We start from the raw sequence: 21,026 nt of genomic DNA, 5'->3' as shown, positions 1-21,026 counted from the left end.
TGATTATTTTTGACCCATTTTATCTTTTTATATATATTGAATGTACTCTTGATGATGTAATTATCTTCTCTGGAATTTTTATATAAACACATCAAGGTTTCATATTCATTAGACATTTTCCTTACTTAAAGTTCTAATGACAAATGTCTATTAGCTGAATGATAGTTGATTTAATAGTAGAGTGTCCTTTATATACACAATTTTTTATATTACGTCTGTATCCAAAGCATTAGTATTTAGATAGAGACACTTCCAGGTATTGCTCATTTTAGGCTGATTGACTAGAATTATGTTATATATCATGTTCTGAATCATGTTTAGGAAACTGATTACTGCTGACTTAAGAGATACTGATTCTAGGCATAGTATATGCATGTCAAAGATGGTTGAAGAAGGGCAAGCAGGAGAGAATGGGTAAAAATAGATGAAGGAGATTAAGAGATACAAGTTTACAGTTATAAAATAAATAGGTCACAGGAATACAGCATGGGGAATATAGTTAATAATATCGTAATGTTGTACAGTGGTGACTTACACTTATGATAAGCATAGCTTAATGCATAAAATTGTCTAATCACTGTGTTGTATACCTAAAACTAATGTTGTATGTCAACCGTACTTCAGTTAAAAAAAAAAGATGGTTGATATATGTACCCCTATTTTATAGCAGCATTATTTATAATAGCCAAGATATGGAAGTAGCCCAAGTGCCCATCGATAGATGAATCAATAAAGAAGAGGTGGTGTGTATATATATGTATTGGAATATTACACAATGGAATATTACTCAGCCATAAAAAGGAATGAAATCTTGCCATTTGCAATGACATAGATGGAACTAGAGAGTATAATGCTAACTAAGTCAGGGAAAGAAAGATACCATATGATTTCACTGATATGTGGAATTTAAGAAACAAAACAAATGAGCAAAGGGGGGAAAAAAAAGAGAGAGACATAAACCAAGAAAACTCTTTAATTATTGAGAGCAAACTGGTTACCAGAGCGGGGGGGTGGGGGTGGGGGGTGAGTGGGTGGATGAGTGAAATAGTTGATGGGGATTAAGGAGCGTGCTTGTCATGAGAATTGGGCGATTAAAATAAAAATTTTTAAAAATTAAAAAATACAAAGATAGTTGGAAAAAAGTGGGTATATTTACAAAGATAGTAGCACTTTTTTTTCTTTTATTTAATGTGAATTTTGAATTGCCTTTTTTTTTTTTTTTTTAAATAACCATAGGGCCTGGCTGAAAACAAAAGTACTTTAGGACCTGAGGAAGTTCGTAAATCTGCTCTGACTCTGGTTATGGGTGCTCTGGACAACCCAAATCCCATCTTACGATGTGCAGCAGGAGAGGCTCTTGGAAGAATGGCTCAGGTGGTTGGGGAAGCAACCTTCATTGCTAGAATGGCCCAATATAGCTTTGACAAGTAAGTGGGTCTCTTTACTGGCAAGTAAGTTTTTCATAGAGGCAAAGATGTCTTTTTAAGTAATTAATAATTATACTAATTGGATGATATGTTTTCCACATGGTATCGAATGTGACAAAATTTTGTGGGTTTTTTTTTTTTATGATGACCTTTATTTTTTTTTTAATGATCTTAGTTTTTAATTCAGTAATTGTTTAAACTCTAGAATCCAGGAAAGCCATAATATTGTAGATACTTTCAGTGTGATGAGGTTTCAGCCTTTGAATGTTACATAATGGAATCAGGAGGATTGTTAATAGGACTTCTCATTTAGTTATATGTATTCTGCTCTGAAGACATGCTCTGGTAGTCTTCTTCTTTTATTTCTGCCCCCCATATTATACTTTTCGTTAATTAATCATTTTTTGGAATAAGCCATTCTTTTTCTAACTCCCAGCAAGTTTATCATCTCTTAAATTATCCCCGAAATAGGGGAAAAGATAGTATTGGATTTTAAGGATTTCTTTGTATATTAATTAAAAAGTGATCTCAGAGTTCCAACTAAGTATGCATAAGATGATGTAGTTATTAATGACTCTGGTTGTTAATCAAATACTTAAGTAGAGAAGTTGAAAATCAAGTATGGTCAAGAACTAATACTTGAGTTATGTAAATTAACTATTCTTAATGATTGTGTATTTTGAGTACCAGTGTACCAAACCAGGCCATAATCTTTAATGAAATAGATGGGGAGAAGCAATGGTGGTGAAGCAGTAGTTCTGAAGAAAAAGTATTTTCTGAATGCTTGGTTATCTGAGAATGATTTTCCCTGTCTTCAAATATGAACAGCAGTTTGTCTACTTATAGGATAGTGCCCCAGTGTATTGTTTGAATCACTAAAGATAATATGAACAAGCAGAAGATAAAATATTCCCAGATACTTTTCTGCATAATAACTTCTGCCATTTTCTAGCAATAGATTAGTTTTACTTTTCCAAGTATGTCATTGATTCTGAAATCAGCTGTCATTTAAGATGTTTTTAAAGATTTTATTTATTTGTCAGAGAAAGAGCACGCACATACACATAGGGGGAGTAGCTCCCCACTGTACAAGGAGCCAGATATGGAACTCGATCCCAGGACCCTGGGATCATGATCTGAGCCAAAGGCAGACGCTTAACCAACTGAGTCACTCAGGTGTCCCAGGAAGTTTTTAAATACAACCAGTCTTACCTTTTAATGGTTTGTGCTCTGTTAATAATAGGTAAAATAAGAATGTATTTGTTTGGAAAACTCCAGAGTGGTAATTTTGTATTTTAGTTTAAGGAGCTCTAATTTACAAGTATTTTCAATACCTGTAGGAATATTTATTTTTTACTTATTCTGGTGAAACATAAGGACTATCATTCATATTAGTATCCGTCTGGTTAATGGTTTACAAGTATTTTTAGTGCCTAGTTTTATTAGCCTTTTCAAATAATTGATTTTGATTTGAAGTTAATTATTACATGCATTTTAAGTTACCCATTTTTCACAATTCATCTGACATTAGAATTTGTTTTAAATTCTCTACAAAACATCATAATTAATTGGCAGTGTTTTTGGCTTTTGTTTTACTTAAATTCAACTAACCAACATATGTTTTTTTCTTTTTTTTATACTGCTGTATAAAGTAATGGTACATTTAAAATCTGTGATACCTTAGGGACATTTGGGGTGGTTCAATTGATTAAATGTCCAACTCTTGATCTCAGGGTCGTGAGTTCACACCCCACATTGGGCTCTATGCTGGGTGTAGAGCCTACTTAAATAAATAAATAGAGGCACCTGGGTGGCTCAGTTGATTTAGCCTCCATCTGTTGGTTTCAGCTCAGGTCATAATCTCAGTCTTGAGATCAAGCCCCTCCTTGGACTCCCTGCTCAGTGAAGAGTCTGCTTACCCCCTCTCTCTCCCTCTGCCCCTCCCCCCACTCATGTACTCTCTCTTTCTCAAATGAATAAATAAATCTTTAAAATACATAAATAAAGTAAAAATAAAGAGCTGTGGTATTTTAGATTAGCTTAGCTTCAGTGTCCTCTCGTCTCATTATAGTAGAGTGTTTTCATCTACACTGTCTCTTGTTTAATATCTATGAAAAACCAAAAGTACTTATACATATAGATTTGTCAGCTGTATTACACATTAAAATCTTATGCCATCTTACCAAGTAGACAGGAATCATTCCTATAAACCATTCTGGTTACAAGAAGTTGCTTCAGCTGCTTAAGACCAGTTCAGAAGGAAATAAAAAACATTACTGGTTGAATTTGTTTCCATTCTAGTAGAAAATTACTTTGAGATCCCTGGGAAACATATATTCTTATAGCTTATTTACTCTATTGAATAGATGATTATCACTGAGAGAATTGACCCAAATTTACCTCACTGAAATGTTACCCTTTGAAAATTACCAAAATGAAGGCAGTTTTGTAATCTCTGTAATGCTTTAGAATTCACAGATTGCATTCATTCTTAACTTATTTTATTCCCCAAAGTAACCGCTATGGAGAAATTGAGAGTTGGAGGTTATTTATCCAAGGATATAATATGTTAGAAATACTGCTAAGGGTAGGCTTAGTTTACTTCCTTTATTACTACATTTCTTCATATCTGTTTTGTGACAGCACTTGGGATTTTTCTTTCTTCACCATAGGCAAACTGACCAACCAGACTGTTGGTGACAGACTTTCATCTCTTGAGTTTATTTTACTTTTATGGGTTTAACAGAAATTTGGTCATGGATGGCTTACTGAGAGTTATAATACAGTTTTAAAAACGCAACCAAAGTTTCTCTCTAGACATCTTTGTTACTTTGGGTGTTTTGTTCTTACTGGTATTTCATTGTTTTCTTTTTTTAAATCTTGTTTTCTTATAGTAACTGACTATGTTGGCATATGATTATGAGTCATAGTATTTTATAGCTTAAAAAGTATTGTTATATATGTTCTTCTATTTGAACTTTTCCATTTCCAAAATGAAGTTTAGAGGATAGTTCTGTTTTAAACTCTACATTGCTACTTACATATGAATAAAATAAATCTATTCTTTCAAATACACATTAAAAATATGCACAGGACTTGCGTTGCCAGTCATGGTGGAAGAACAGGGGCTAGGTTTTTGCTGCTGTCTAAACAACTAGAAAACCAGATAAAATAAATGGAACAATATTTTCCAGACATTGGACAACAGTCAGCCCAGAGCAGTGATCCCTGAGAAATGGGAAACAAACAAGGGGGGAAAACTATAATTGCTCCAGATTTCTGCCTGGAGAGAGTTTCCAGGCTGAAATGGAAGGATAGGAAACCCAAACCTAACTGAACTAAAGAGAAAGAACTTAGAGTTTTGGGAGGTCAACATAGTTAGAATGTGTGGAGTAGAATATGTGAGAGGAAAGAACTGCACAGAGAGAGAGCTACAACAGAGGAGTCATCTCAAGTCTTTGGCTGAGTGCTGCTGTGTGCAGAAGGAAACTGCCCAAGACCAAGAATAAACCCAGAAAAGAAAAAGTGTGAATAGGTGGAAAGAATATGAAACAATCCCCACAGCTCACACAGGATTGAGAATAGTTCCTACTGTCCAAATTGGAAAGACCTCCTAAAATGGAGTCTTCAAAAGTATATAGCCTTAGTAGTGAAGACAATATTGACCCACTCTAAAGCAACTTAAAAGAAAGCCTTGAAAGTATCAAACTGATTCCAATTAATTTAAGTACATTCCAGATCAAAGCCCAACAGCATTTAAAGAAACACAACTTATATAGCACCTAATATTATAAAATTTGTAGTACCCACTATCCAATCCAAACTAATTAGATGTATAAGGAAGCACGAAAATAAGATTACTAGGAGAATATATCAGTTATTAGAAATAGGCCCAGAAATGGAAGAGATGATGGAATTAGCAATGAAGAATATTCAAAGAACTATTATAAATATGCTCCATATTTTTAAGGAAATGTAAGAAGAACCCAAGCATGATAGAAAAATGAAATTCATAACCCAGGGAAAACTTCTAGAAATGTAAATTATCTCAAATGAAAAAAATACATTGGTTAGGATTAACAGATTAGACACTGCAGTGGAAAAAAAATGATCCTGAAGATGTGGAAATAGAAAATATTCCAAATGAAGGACAGAAAAATGACTGGGGGAGAAAATGAATAAGAGTCTCAGTGACTTCTAGAACATTATCAAGCTTATATTCATATTACTGAAATCCTAGAAGTAAGAGTAAGTAGGTGAAAATTATTTGAAGAAATAGTAGACGAAATTTTTCGATTTTGATGACAACTATAAATTTACAAAGCCAATAACTTCAACAAACCCCAGATGGAAGAAAGACCAAAAAAAAAAAAAAAAAGTATATCATAATCAAATTCCCTAAAGCCAGTGATAAAAAAAGCAGCCAGTGGGGAAAAGACTTCATTCAGAGGAATAAAAATAACAATTTTAGCAGGCTTCTGATAATAAACTATGCAAACAGAAGACAATAGAGTGAACTGGAACTTTATACCCAGTGAAAATGCTTTCCAAAACTGAAGTTTTAATAAAGACTTTTAGACTGTGAAAAGTTGGGAAATTCATTGCTTACAAGGTATTCTATAAAAAATGTTAAGGTTTTTTTCACAAAAAAGGTGGTCCTAGATGGAAATTTAGATGTACATTAGAGAAGTAAAGAGTGTCAAAAGTGGTAGATATGTGGATAAAGACTTACACTTTTATAAGTCTATTTTTAAAATGACCTATTATTTTTATTCTTTTATTTTTTATTTTTTTGTTGTTTAGTTTTTATTTCGTAAGGATAAACTTAACTCTGCAATTCAGCTAGACTTGGAGGGGAATAATGAAAATACGGAATTCATAGAACTACAGTGATAGCACAAAGATTATAGGATATTTTTAGCAGATGGGAGTGAAGGGGTGGTCTCCTGAGCTACAGAAGGAATGGTCTGGTAGTTTAGATAAAACACAAGAGAAATTTATTAGATTTGTCCACAGTCAGCAATGTTGGTATTTTTGCTGGTCTTGCCGTTCCTGGACCCAAAGCGCTCTGTGACTTCCGCAATATTCATGCCCTCTTTCACTTGCCAGAGACCACAACCCTGCCATCCAACCACTCACTCTTGGCAGTGTAGATGAAAAAACTGGGAACTGTTTGTGTTGGGTCCAGCATTTGCCATGGACAAGATGCCAGGGCTTACCTGCTTCAGGATAAATTTCTCATCATCATAGTTCTCTCCATAGGTGGACTTGCCACCAGTGCCATTATGGCATGTGAAGTTACCACCTTGGCACATAAATCCCAGAATAATCCTGGGAAAGCAGGAAGTTTTACAACCAAATCCTTTCTCTCCAGTGCTGAGCATGAAAGTTTTCTGTTGTCTTTGAAACTTTGTCTGCAAAACAGCTCAAAGAAGATGGGGCCCAAGGGCTCATGACCATGGCATTGTTGTGCACAGTAGGGTTGACCATGGCTGGGTGGCATGGGTGGCTCCTGAGCAGCAGAGTCTGCAATCTATTTTTATTCTCATTTTTTAAATGCCTTGGAAAGATAATTGACTCTTTAATGCAAAAATAATAACATATGGTAAGATTTTAATATAGAGAGAAGTAAAATACCTGACATCAAGCACAGAAAATAGAAGAGATGGTAGTATGCTCTGATTGTGTATAATATACATGAAAGATTATATTCTTTTTTAAAAAAAAATTATTTGAGAGAGCGGAAGAGAGAGCAAGCGAACATGAGCAGTGGGAAAGCAAAGGTAGAGGAGGAAGCAGACTCCTCACTAAGCAGAGCCTGACATGGGTCTTTAGGATCACGGTGTGAGCCAAAGGCAGACTAAGTCACCCAGCCACCTGCAGAATATGATATTCTTGAAGGTAGGTCATAATTAGTTAGAAACATCTATTATAAACTCCAGAGATTCCACTAGAAAACAAAAATAGATAACTAATAAACAGTGTAGATAAAATGGAAGCATAAAAAATACTAAATCCAAAAGAAGGTAAAAGGAACAAACTGATGTGACAAATAAATCACAAATAGCAATCTCATAGACTTAAATCCAACTGTACTGATAATTGAGTTAAATTTAAACGGTCTAACATTACAAGTAAAAGGGTTTGTAAGATTAAATAAAAACAAGATCTAGTGCCTGGGTGGCTCAGTCAGTTAAGTGTCCGACTCTTGATTTCAGCTCAGGTCATGATCTCAGGGTCTTGGAATTGAGCCCCATGTCAGGCTCCCTGCTCATTGGAGAGTTTGCTTCTCCTTCTCCCTCTGTCCCTCCCCTCCTACCTACCACCCTCATGCTCTCTAACACACACTCTCAAATAAATAAAAAATAAAATCTTTAAAAAAAAAAACAAGATTGCTGTCTACAAGAAACTCCTTTAACTAAAAGAGATAGGTTAAAAGTAAAAGGATAGGAATAATCTACCATGAAAACACTAATCCAAAGGTAGCTGGAGTGGCTCTGTTATTATCAGAAAAAGTAGATTTTATAACAAAGATTGTTACCAGAATAAATGAATGATTTCATAATGATAAGAGAAACAATTCCCCAAGAATACATAGCAATTCTCAATGTTTATGTATCTTATGATGTAGTTTTAAAATACATGGAACAAGAGGCACGTGGGTGGCTCATTTGGTTAAGTATCTGCCTTCTGCTTAGGTCATGATCTTGGGGTCCCGAGATTGAGCTCCATATTGGGCTCTCTGCTCATTGGGAAGTCTGCTTCTCCTTTTCCCTCTGCCACTCCCCACCAGCTCAGGCTCTTTTCTCTTGCTCACTCTCTCCTTCAAATAAATAAACAAAATCTTTAAACAAAACCAAACCAAACAAAAAAAACACAACTAAATGGAATAAAACCTAATAGCAGTGAAAGTGCATAACTATAGTTGGCTATTAAGCATTACTCTCTCAATAATTGATAGAGCAGATGCTCCCAAATTATTAAAAACAGAGATTTTACTAACATGATCATCTAATTTGGCCTAATTGACATTTATAGACTACTTTACCCAAAAGCAGCAGAATATACATTGTCTTTCTTTCTGTCTTATTTAGTCAGTTGATTTATCAGTGTTTCGATTCTTTTCAAAAAAAAACAGCTTTTTGTTTCATTGAATTTCTCTATTTTTCTATTTTCTCTTCCACAGATTTTTTTTTAACAGATTTTTTTTTTTTTAAAGATTTTCCTTATTTATTCATGGGAGACACAGAAAAAGGCAGACAGCCTGATATGGGACTTGATCCCAGGACCCTGCGAAGGTAGATGCTTAATCCACTGAGCCACCCAGGTGCCCTCTAAGATCCAGTGATATCTACTTTACCTTTACAACTTGCTTCATTATGCTTTTGGTTCAGTTTGCTTTTTTCTATTTAGGTTCTGAAGGTGGAAGTTTAGATAATTGATTTAAAAGCTTTCTTCTTTCCTAAGAATTTTAATGCTGGGACGTCTGGATGGCTCAGTAGTTGAGCATCTGCCTTTATTTAGCTCAGGGTGGGATCTCAGGTCCCGGGATAGAGTTCTATATCAGGCTCCCCACGGGGAGCCTCCTCCCTCTGCCTGTGTCTTTCCCCCCTCTCTCTCTCTCTCTCATGAATAAATAAAGTCTTAAAAAAAATTTTACTGCTATAAATTTACCTTGAAACACACTTGAGCTGCATCCCATAAATTCTTATATGTTTTATTTCCATTTTTTGGCTTGATTAATTATTAGTCTTGGTAAATGTTCTATGTCTATTTGAAAAGAATCAGGCAGCCCGGATGGCTCAGCGATTTAGCGCCTGCCTTCATCCCAGGGTGTGATCCTGGAGACCGGGGATCGAGTCCTGCATTGGGCTCCCTGCATGGAGCCTGCTTCTCCCTCTGCCTCTCTCTCTGTCTCTCTGTGTCTATCATGAATAAATAAATAAAAATCTCAAAAAAAAGAATAAATAAAATATTTTTTTAAATCTTTAAAAAAAAGAATTAAAATTGGTGAATTTTATTGTATATAAATCTATCTCAATAAAGTATATTTTTAAAACGTAATTTATACTCTCATGAATAAATAAAAAATAAATTTAAAAAGTAATTTATAATGTCTCCTTTTTATATATATATATTTTAAAGATTTTATTTATTTATTCATGAGAGACGCAGACAGAAGGAGAGGCAGGCTCCTTGTGGGGAGCCCGATGCAGGACTCGATCCCAGGTCCCCAGGATCACACCCCAGGCTGAAGGCAGTGCTAGACCACTGGGCCACCAGGGCTGCTTCCTTTTTATATTTTTGAATTCATTAAATATATTTCCCAGGGATAAAGACTGATGCATTTTAAAGAGGTTCACAGCGGGCAGCCCTGGTAGCCCAGCGGTTTAGCGCTGCCTTTGGCCAGGGTGTGATCCTGGAGACCCGGGATCGAGTCCCATGTCGGGCTCTCTGCACAGAGCCTGCTTCTCCCTCTGCCTGTCTCTCTCTCTCTCTCTCTCTGTCATGAATAAATAAATAAAAATCTTTTTTAAAAAAAGCATTTAAAGAGGTTCAAATAATTATAGAGAAATTCTTAAGCGAAAGTTAACGTTTTCCATAATTCTGTGACTAGAGATACAGTATTTTACATTTTTAAAGCCAGTTATAAAAGCAATTCTTTTATTTAAAACACCAATAATAAAAATATTTTTCAAATGATTTTTGACTTTTAAAGGAATAATTTCAAAACTAAGAAGTGATTCTTTTTTTTTTTTTTTTTTTAGTTGTGATTCTTCTTTCAAAGTTTCTCTAAAATAAAAGTAGGCTTTATTCAGTGAAATATTTGATTTTAACCAACCATTTTCATTAATTTCTAACTCTTGGTAGGGAGTGGAGGAAGAAGTAATCATGATTGTAGTCTTTCTGATTTCCAGAATGAATCCCTTTAATGGTGTGACTCATAAGCTTGTTATTATTGCCATGGAGGAGTAGAAAAATCAATCCCTGAAGCATAATTTTATTTCAGGTTGAAATCAGCCCGAGATGTTGTATCCAGAACTGGGCATTCATTGGCTCTGGGTTGCTTGCATCGTTATGTTGGTGGTATTGGCTCAGGACAACATCTAAAAACCAGTGTCAGCATTTTATTGGCTCTCGCACAAGATGGAACATCCTCTGAAGTTCAGGTATTATGTTGATTTTTTTATTATTAAATTTTTAAATATTTTAGGAGTATTACATAAAATACTGATGGTTCTAATAATTTGTTCAGAAAAATATATTAGAGTCTTTCTCTTCCATGAGTCTTATTTGTAAAAATGTAGAACAGGATTTTGTATTTTAACCTAATCTTAAATCTTTCTTATTCTGGGAATTTAACCATTCATACATACTTTTGAAACATTGTTTCTTTTTATTAATGTCTTTTGTACTTGTTTTCTTTTTTTACATTTCCTTACATTTGCTAAATTGATCGAATTTATTTTAATAACTATCCTCTCCCTTTTCCCACTCATATACCAACGCAAGTCCAGGGTTTTTTATTTAATCTTAAGTATCTTGGCATTTTCTGTTTGTTTCCTTCTCTTTATTTTAAATATTTTATTTATTTATTCACGAGAGGCAGAGACACAGGCAGAGGGAGAAGCAGACTCCCTGCAGGAGCCTGATGTGGAACTCAATCCCAAGACCCTGGGATCATGCCCTGAGCCGAAGGCAGATGCTCAACCACTGAGCCACCTAGGCGTCCCTGTTTGTTTCTCCTTAAGCATTTTATATACAAAGAAATATAACCACAATGAAAGACAAGAGCTTCACTTGCATGAAAATATACTACACTTTTGATTTGTCATCTCACATTGATGCACCTAAAAATATTAAGAATATGTGAATCCAGTAGCATTCAACTTACCAGCTTCATATTGGGACTATAAGTTGGGAAAAGAGAGAAATTCAATTGGCACTGGGGCCTACAATTAGTTTATTAATAAATTAGTTCCTTCACAATTAGATAAGAGACAATAAATCCACCAGAGGCATCTAGTCTATAGGCTTAGTTTGCCTTTGACTTCTTGGTAAAAGTTTCTGGCTGTCTAAAGCCCAAAATTCCCAAAAGGGTTAGAAACAGAAATCAAGTAAGCTTCTCTCTTAATAGGTGCTATGCTGCTTTTTAAAAAACTCTGTTTTCAAACTGGAAGAAAATTTTACCGAAAAAGTTTCTTCTTTATTTTATTTTATTTTTTTAGATTTATCATTATTATTCGAGAGAGAGCAAGCACACAAGCAGGGTTGGGGTAAGGGCAGAGGGAGAGGGAGAAAGATCTTAAGCAGGCTCCATGCTCAGTGTGGAGCCTGATGTGGGGCTCAATTTTACAACCCTGGGTCAGGAAAGCGAAGAGTCAGACACTTTTATGGACTGAGCCACCTGCCACCCCCCCCTCCACTTTTTCTTTTATGTCAAAGAAGAGGTGGTAATGTGCTTTCTTTTGTCTTTACCTTGTTCTCAGCTTCTTGCTTTAATTTGTTAAAACCACACTCCTCTAAATGGCCACTCTACTTGATTCTTTTTATATGACAAGACATTTTACTATACTTTGTATCAATTACATTCCCTCAGTGCTACCATGTATTTGCACAAGAGAATCATGGATTTTCTTCAATTTCCTCTAATGTGTCTTCTATTTTAAGAATCCTAACTCAAAAGTCATACTTTACAGTCATATTATTGGCTACCTCCATTAACTATAATCAGTAGAGATTTATTTTTCAATAAATATTTTTGGGGGGCAGCCCGGGTGGCTCAGTGGTTTAGTGCCGCCTTCGGCCCAGGGCGTGATCCTGGGAGACCCGGGATTGAGTCCCACGTTAGGCTCCCTGCATGGAGCCTGCTTCTCCCTCTGCTTGTGTCTCTGACTCTCTCTCTCTCTCTTTCTCAAGAATAAATAAATAAAATATTTTTTTTAATAAAATATTTTTTAAAAAAAATAAATAATTTTTTTTGTATCCTCAATTCCTGTCTTGAGAATTTTGTTCTTTTTTAAATTTGTATTTGATAGGAAAACTTCCTCCAACAATAATAAACTTGAATGGTATCCTTTTTGAATCCTTGCATATTTAAAACATGGCTTTATTTGCCTCCACAGTTGAATGATATTTTAGTTGGGTATACTATTTCTGGCACACAGTCTTTTTCTTTTATTATTCATGAATGTTCCAGGATTTTCTGTGTTGCACATAAAGGCTAATGGTAGCTTTTTTTTTTTTTAATTACATTTCAGTAAATATTAACATCTCAAATTTTAATCATTTATCTATGAAAACTTTTAGTTCTTTAGGGGATAAAAGGCAGTACATAAGCCAGTAATCAAAGTAACTGATGTATAAATAACTGTGTTTAAGGTTCTTCTGCAGTGTGGCTTTGAGTATCCAGAAATAAGACTTTATTGGTGAATTCATTTCTTTTAAACAATGCATTCCCTTCACACTTTCAAAAGACAATGGCTTATGTGATAAACTTCTGAGTTAGTGGATACTTAAAGATATCACAGCAATCTTTATTCCCATTCTTTTTGTTGCTTTTGCTAAGAAACTTATCTGAAATATGTATGCATGTCTGTAACCTTATATTTTTGTTTGGCAGTGTGTAAGAATTTTTCTACCTGTGAAGTTCATCAAATTCTATATAAATTTATCTTTTTCTCTTTTTGAAACTAGTATCATTCATATATTAGATCTTGTCTTTTTTCCTCATTATTTTTATTTTTTGTTATTTTCACTCAGTATTACAGGATAATCCTCCATTTGATCCTCAAGATAGTGATTTTGGTTTTTAACAATACCTATTTTTTTTCCCAGTTTTCCATTGCATATTTAATATAAATTGTGGGTTTTTTAAAAAACGCTTCTAGAATCTCCCTTGTACTTATATTGCCTAAAAAATTCGTATTATAGTTTTATTAAAGAAATTTTTATTTCTTACATGTATTTTTTATTATTTATTTTTTAAGGTAATCTCTACACCCAATGTGGGGCTTGAACTCAGAACCCTGAAATCAAATATTACATGCTCTACTGACTGAGCCAGCTAGCACCTCTGTTTCTTACATTTAATCATTTTCTCCAGAATGTTTGCTCTAGTCTTCCTCCCTCAAGTTGCTATATCCCTATTACTTTTTGCTAACTCTTATTCTGTACATATCTGTCCAAGCCAGGTTGCTGAGTTCTCTAGGATTATAGATTGAGTTGAGATGTAGTAGTAGAAGTTGAGATGTGGATTTTTTTAATCTTATGTTGGCAAGTTGAGATCTCTTTGTCCTCAGCCCTGTAGTATAGCTTTCCTTTTGAGCAGCAGAAATAAAAGGTAAGTTCTTTTACAGCTGGATGTAGGCAGTTTAAAGGATATTTAATTTTCTCAGGCCTGTGCTGATTACAGTATGCTGTTCTGGGATTAGTTTTGTAAATACTATTAACCAATAAGATTACTTTGTGCTTAGTAGGCATTAATAGGGGCCTGAAATGGTTCAATGCAGTTGAAGAGCTGATATGTGAATATCACTGCTGTAGAAATGTATCTGAGTACAGAACATTGTCATGGTCATTCTATTTTAGGTTCATTTTTTAGCAAAACTCTACAGGCAATAAAAATATATTTGTCCATAAGCATCCACTAAATAGAATGCTTATTATATAAGTCATGGTCCTTTGAATCTATGAAATATATGTACATTATAATAGAAGAAAATGAGTTTATCATTGAAATTTTATTTGACCCTCAAAGCCATGCTGCAGAGAAACATAAACATAACATTTGTACATCAGTTGCTTTGGTTAAAGTATTTTTAGATCATCGACTAAAAAGTAAGATGTTAGTATTTATTAAAATGTAAGTTAAAAAGCCAATTCAGTGTACTCTAATTATTCCTTACAACTAAATAAAATTATATTTCTTTCCAGACATGGTCTCTTCATTCACTTGCTCTAATAGTGGATTCTAGTGGCCCAATGTATCGTGGATACGTGGAACCTACATTATCTCTAGTTCTTACCTTGCTGTTAACAGTTCCACCTTCACATACGGAAGTTCATCAGTGTTTGGGTAGATGCTTGGGTGCCATAATAACTACTGTTGGCCCTGAGCTACAAGGTGAGTAAATTCATCTTAGATTAAAGGAACTAGACATTGCTATCTTTCAATTTCCTGAATGTCACTATCATGTTGCTTAATGAAAACTTGTAATACTAATAATAATTACTGTGTATTGAATGCTTGTTATATACCAAAGGCCTTCAACTCTACTTCTTTTTTAAATTAATTTATTTATTTATTTGAGGGGGGGGGAGTGAGTGCAAGCAAGGGAAGCAGCAGAGAGAGGAGAGGCAGACTCCCAGCTGAGCAGGGAGCCCAACCTGGGGCTTGATCTCATGACCCCAGGATTATGACCTGAGCCAAAATAGATGCTTGACCAACTGAATCACCCAGGCGCCCCTTAACTCTTCTTTTTATATATGCTATTTTATTTAATCCCTACAACATATTATAACTGACTGTTGTTTGAAGTTTTGAGCAGAGAAGGACTTCCTTTTTTATTTTTATTTTTTAAGATTTTATTCATTTATTGAAGAGAGATTGCAAGTGAGAGAGTGCAGACAAGGGAAGCAGAGAGGGAGAGGGAGAAGCAGACTCCCCACTGAGCCAGGAACTCTATGTAGGGCTTGATCTCAAGACCCTGAGATCATGACCTGACCAGAAGGCAGTGGCTTAACCGACTGAGCCAGCCAGGTGCCCCCGCCTTTTTTCTTTTTCCTTTTTTAATTTTTTTGGGGACAGAGAGAGAGAACGAGAGCTTGGAGGGGCAAAGGGAGAGAGAGAAAATCTTTAGCAGGCTCTGTGCCCAACGTGGGGCTCAGTCTCACAACCCTAAGATCATGACCTGAGCCAAAATCAAGAGTTGGAGGCTTAACCAACTTGAGTCATCTAGGCGCCCCTAGAGAAAGCCTTTCTAAATTAAGTTTTACCTGGAGCCCCATGAAGATGAAGATGAAAGTGGAATTCCTTTGTCCTGGAGTACCCTCCACTTCTCTTCATGAACTTCTGCTTCACTGTTTTTTTGAACTCTAAGGATCAGGAGCATAGTTTGAAAACTCACTGCTAAGGGAGATAATATTATATAATTTTTCTGTGAGGAACCAAGCTCAGAGAAGATAAGTAACTTGTGAAGAGTTACTTAACTGAGTGGCAGATTTATGATCCTGAGGCCATATCCTAACCACACAATTCCACTGATATAATTTTACTAAAGGTTGAGTGAAACACAGAATGCAGAAAATTACTGTGAATTTATCCTGAATATATCATCCATTTTCAGAGTTTTCCTTTTTTCCCCTATCATTTAGTAAAGGCTTTCAGTGCGTCAGGATTTTTATACGTGTGTCATTTAAATCTGACAGCATCCTGAGATAGGTGCATCTCTCCATTTTACACATTTTACTCTAAGGCTGGGAGAGGTTAAGAGCTTTGCTACAGTTTTGTATAGCTTGTGAGTAGTTCAGAGCCAGAGGTGAAGCCCAGGTCAATTTCCTTTGCATGCCTTCATAACCACTGTGTTGTGTTGTCTCCATCTGGACAAATATTTTAAAGAAGAAAGAAGTCAAAAATGAAAAGATCTTAATGAAGAATGCTAGGAATTGGAAAATATGTGATTTAGACATGTCTTTCTCTTGCACTCCGTGTTCTCTTTGAAAAAGTTGATAATTCTTTCATCCAGTGTTATCCTAAGAATATGAACAGAATAAATACCTAAACATAGGTACTTACCAAGTGCTTTCTGATGCAATAATGATCAGACAATATGTATTTCAAACTAGAATGTGACTCTATGTGACTATGATTTTCTTGTTTGGCATTATATGTATATAAAATTATTTTATTTTACACTGGTAAAAATTTTAAATCACTTATGTTAGACAAAACATTTTTTATACAGGCAGTATATAATACTACTATTATTTTTCCTATCTCTGTAAAAGCTTTTCATTAATCTTCTTAACAAAATAGAATTTGAAGTTATTAAATAATATAGTTATAATATTGGCTGAACAGAGAAACAGAGAATGAGGAATCTTCTGGCTCTTTCAAATAAAACAGTGATGGGTTTAAAAGACAATATAGTTTCCTAGGGAATATATATATAAACCTGACCAAATCTGGGAGGGATATATTATCATCATCCATATACAATCATGTTTTGAAATCATTTCTGTGGACTTTGCAGACTATTTGTCTTGAAAACAATCTGAATAGTGATCAGAAATGGTTTATTTAGAAGATATGGGTTATTTAGAAGATAATTTTTTTCTAGGAATATTTTCTGTAATACTAATAATAGTATTTTACATTTTATTTTGCTGCCAGGGAATGGAGCAACAATTTCCACCATTCGTTCTTCTTGTTTGGTGGGTTGTGCAATAACCCAGGACCATTCAGATTCTCTTGTTCAGGCGGCTGCCATATCTTGCCTTCAGCAACTTCACATGTTTGCACCACGACATGTCAATCTGTCTAGTCTTGTTCCTAGCTTGTGTGTAAGTATAAGCTGCTTCATTCATTGATTTATTTAGGAAACCCCAAATTTGTTTCCTAAAAGATTAAACTAGACCAAAACAAAAAATGATAAGTTTCCTGGATTGTGCATTCTAGAGTTTCACCTTCAAGAGTCATTTATGACTGTTCATTTTATGTACTGGTTTCCTTTTTCACCTTTTAAGAAGTATTTGGTGAACTGTTTATTTCTTGGCTAAGAATGCATTCATGTTTTTAGTCTTTCCCGTTCAGAATTTTATCTCCTCAGATTTGATCAGTGATTTCTGAGGGTTACAGTTTTTAATTTGTTCACTTAAAAAGTACTTATTGAGAGCTAGCTACATGTCACATGCCATGCAATGTATTGGGAATATATTTATAGATGAGGCAAGACAAAGCTTCTGCCATCCTGAAATTTGTAGTTTACAAGGGGACATGGTCAATAATAATTATTTATAAATAAGTGCTAAGAAAAGATAAATAAATAAATAAATAAAGTGCTAGAAAAGGCTATAGGAAAACATGTAACAGGGGAGCCTTTCAGAATCCAGGCATTCATAAAAGATGTCCCTGAAGAAATGATTATTGAAGGTGTGATCTGCAGGATAAATAAGAATTAGTTGGGGGAGAAAGCATGACATTTCAAGAGACAGCATTTATTTTTAGGCAGAGGGAAAAATATGTGAAAGGACCCCAAAGGGGAGATATGTGATAGATTTGAGAAACCGTTTAGGTGGTGTGGTTTAGGCCGAGAGATGGGGGAGTGGGGCCTGGGCACAAAATGAAGCTGGACACTTAGCCAGGTGAGAGATCACATAGACTATCTAGATGTATTAAAATTTTGGGCTTAATGACTTTGAGAATTATGGTGGTCTAGGAGGGAGATGATAATGACTTGCTCTATGTTGGCAGCAATGGAAATAGGGAAAAATAAATAGAATTGAGCAATATTTAAGAGAAAGAATCAGTGTAATCTATTGATTATTTGGCCATAAGGAAAAGGGAGAAGGATGTAATCCAGGTTCCTGACTTGAATATAGTGTGATTTCCTGAGATTGGTAACACTGGAATAGGAGGAGATTGGGACGAGTAGGTATCATTAATTCAGTTTTAGCCATCTGGTTAGTTTCATGGCCTGGAGCTCAGAAAAGAGAAATTTGTTGGAAAGGTAAATTTGGGAGGCATAAGAATTTAAATGGGAAATAAAGACAGGAATAGTTAAAATCACTAGGGGAAAAGTGATCAATGAGAAACCCACATATAAAATTTAGGAAAAGAAATAGATTCAGGAAAAATATGAAGCTATCTAAGAGATTAAAGGAAAAATACTTTGTAGTGTTAACAGTAGCCAAGTGGAGTAGAGGCATAGTCAGCTATATCACATATTGTTGAGAGATGAAGATGAGAGCTATAATGTGTCCTTTGACTTTTGTCACATGATGTCTTTAACAAGAGTTCATCTAGCAGAATGGTTACAAAATGGAAACCCAGATGGGCTAACAATGGGATGCAAATAGAAACTTCATTCTAAAGTTGACATTAGGGGTACCTAAGTGGCTCAGTGGTTGAGTGCTTGCCTTCAGCCCAGGGTGTGATCCTGGAGTCCCAGGATCGAGTCCCACATTGGGCTCCCTGCACGGAGCCTGCTTCTCTCTCTGCCTATGTCTCTGCCTCTCTCTCTCTGTCTCTCTCACTAGTAAAATAAAATCTTAAAAAAAAATAAAGTTGACTTTATAGGAGAGGACTAAGGGCCACATGTCAAAGGGGTGATGTGGTCAGGTGATACTTTTTCTCCTACGGTAGTGAGAAGTGAGAGTTTAAATGCTGAGCAGATGAGGGACACCTGGGTGACTCAGTGGTTGAGCATCTGCCTTCACCTCAGGGCATGATCTCGGTGTCCTGGGATCCAGTCCCACATTGGGCTCCTGCAGGGAGCCTGCTTCTCCCTCTGCCTGTGTCTCTCCCTCTCTCTCTGTGTCTCTCATGAATAAATACATACATACATACATACATACATACATACATACATACATACATACATACATGCTGAGAAGATGGAACCAGTAGGGTGAAAGAGTTTAAGGTGTGGGGCAGAGAATGGGTAACCCTCCAAAGTTTCTGATAGGATAGAGTTTCCAGGGCACAAGTAAGAGAATGTCTCCCCCAGTGCAACATGAAGAAACGGGAAGAGGATGAGTGTAGATAGAGGTGAGGTTTTGGATTTGGTGGTTGGAAGTTGGGGGGGCTATCATCTAATAACTTGTATCTTCTTGATCAACTAAAAGGGAAGGTAAGTTTTATGAGTGAGGGAGCAAAGAAGAAGGCCAGAAGTTTGAGGTGAATAGAATGTAGGAAATTGAACTAACTGGAAAAATAGAAGATTCTGTGGTAATACTAAGAGTTCAGCTGAGGGTAATGACCCTTTTGCTCCATTGTGTGATTCATGATGCTAGCAGTTCACCTTTAAAGATTTTTCTCCAGCACTTATAACCAACCTTTGAGCAGCCAGATACTTTGATACATTCATAGTTGAACTTTGGCCGAGTAGATTCAATTAAATGACAGCAGGATGAAAGAAATAAGGATGTTAAGATAGTGCTACAATAATGCATTACGAGGTCTCCTTTGGATATAAGAGGAAAGCAAAGACAGCAGGAGGCTGATATATAGGGAGAAAGAAAGGCACTGTAGATGTAACCATGGGAGGATATTGCTCACGTAAAGGGAGGAGAAGGTTATCCAGGATAGGGTGAAGGAACTGAAAGGCTGACATATTAGATGTTAGATCTGATGTGGTATATTTTACTTATGCAACAAGATTTTATCTTGTTTCACCATAGACCAGGGAAAACTGAACCAGTCCTAGACCATCAAAGAATCTGATTCTTTGAATCAGAATCTGATTGTGCTGCAGGGCAGAAACCAGATGCACATGAAATGTGTACAAAAAACATCCACAAACAAAATAGTTGATTAATAGTTTACACCTGATTGCATTCTACAACAAGATATGTAGCATCCTGCCCAAAACCATGGTCTAATGCCTAATCTCTGAGGGCATAGATGACATATCTTGAGCAAGTTGGCTCTACATGATCAAACTGTTATATGATACAGCCTAGATAACTGACAAATGTGATGAAAATATAGACACTCTTCAGGCTGTCTGGTTCCTCTCTACATTTTTTTTTTCTCCTTAAATATAATTATACTATGGAGGTTGACCTTATGAGATGGAACACATTTAAGAGGATCTGGTAAAGTAATAATGTGAATTTCTTTATTTCAGTGGAGGTTGTCAATTAACCATAGGCTACACAATGAGCTTCCTGTGTATTAACACAAGATAATACCTCAAAATTTATTTCCTTATTAGCAGGACACCAAGGGTTTTGTTACAAGGCATGTTGGAGTAGTAAGATTACAAGTAGTTGGTTGGAAGGACATGGCATGGCTGGATAGAGATGAGAAAGGGGGACTTTCACAGGGTTGTCTTGTTTCCACATTGCCAAAAGCCCCCGTGCTATCTCTGTTGCCAGATCTTTTCACAGTGAAAAATAGTCCACCCATGGGTTCATTCAAATTAGTGGAATCAGTTCAGATTTTTATAAATTTCTTGTTCATTTGTAATCAGTCATTGCCAGCAGAATGTCAGTGTTATGTAAAACCACATGTATACTTAACACAAATGAAATGCAATTTTTTCAGCAAATGTATTGAGAGGGGAGTTTTACCATAGTAATCTTTAAATTATATAAAAGATTTAAAATTTGTGTTATGTAAGAACTATTCAAAATATGTTTTTGAAAGAATAACCACCTATCTGAGTTATTGTTATTTCCCTCTTGGCAAGCAACTGTTTTTTTTTTTTTTTTTAAGAGAGAAAGAGTATGTGTGTGTGTGTGTGTGTACGCACACACACTCATGAGTGGGGTGGGTGAGAGGGGCAGAGAGAGAGGTGTAAAGAGTATCTTAAGCAGGCCCTGTGCCCATCAACCCTGAGGTCATGACCTGAGCAGAAATCAAGAGTCAGACCC

General features: G+C 35.5%; 1 protein-coding gene across 3 annotated transcripts in view; it reads left to right on the top strand.

Moving 5' to 3' along the window:
- The window catches only part of HEATR5B (HEAT repeat containing 5B), a 99,766-nt gene that overhangs the window by 31,214 nt on the left and 47,526 nt on the right, over window positions 1-21,026 (top strand). For all 3 annotated transcript variants that reach the window (XM_038561268.1, XM_038561269.1, XM_038561270.1), the window contains exons 18-21: window positions 1,237-1,427; window positions 10,438-10,597; window positions 14,364-14,553; window positions 16,822-16,991. In XM_038561268.1, coding sequence (XP_038417196.1) covers window positions 1,237-1,427; window positions 10,438-10,597; window positions 14,364-14,553; window positions 16,822-16,991 — 711 coding nt within the window. The remainder of the gene's footprint in view (window positions 1-1,236; window positions 1,428-10,437; window positions 10,598-14,363; window positions 14,554-16,821; window positions 16,992-21,026) is intronic.

Source organism: Canis lupus, chromosome 17 (genome assembly GCF_011100685.1).
Source record: "Canis lupus familiaris isolate Mischka breed German Shepherd chromosome 17, alternate assembly UU_Cfam_GSD_1.0, whole genome shotgun sequence".
In the NCBI taxonomy this organism is placed as follows: Eukaryota; Metazoa; Chordata; class Mammalia; order Carnivora; family Canidae; genus Canis; species Canis lupus.
The sequence above is the reverse complement of the archived record's forward strand: the minus strand, read 5'-3'. Positions and strand labels throughout refer to the sequence as shown.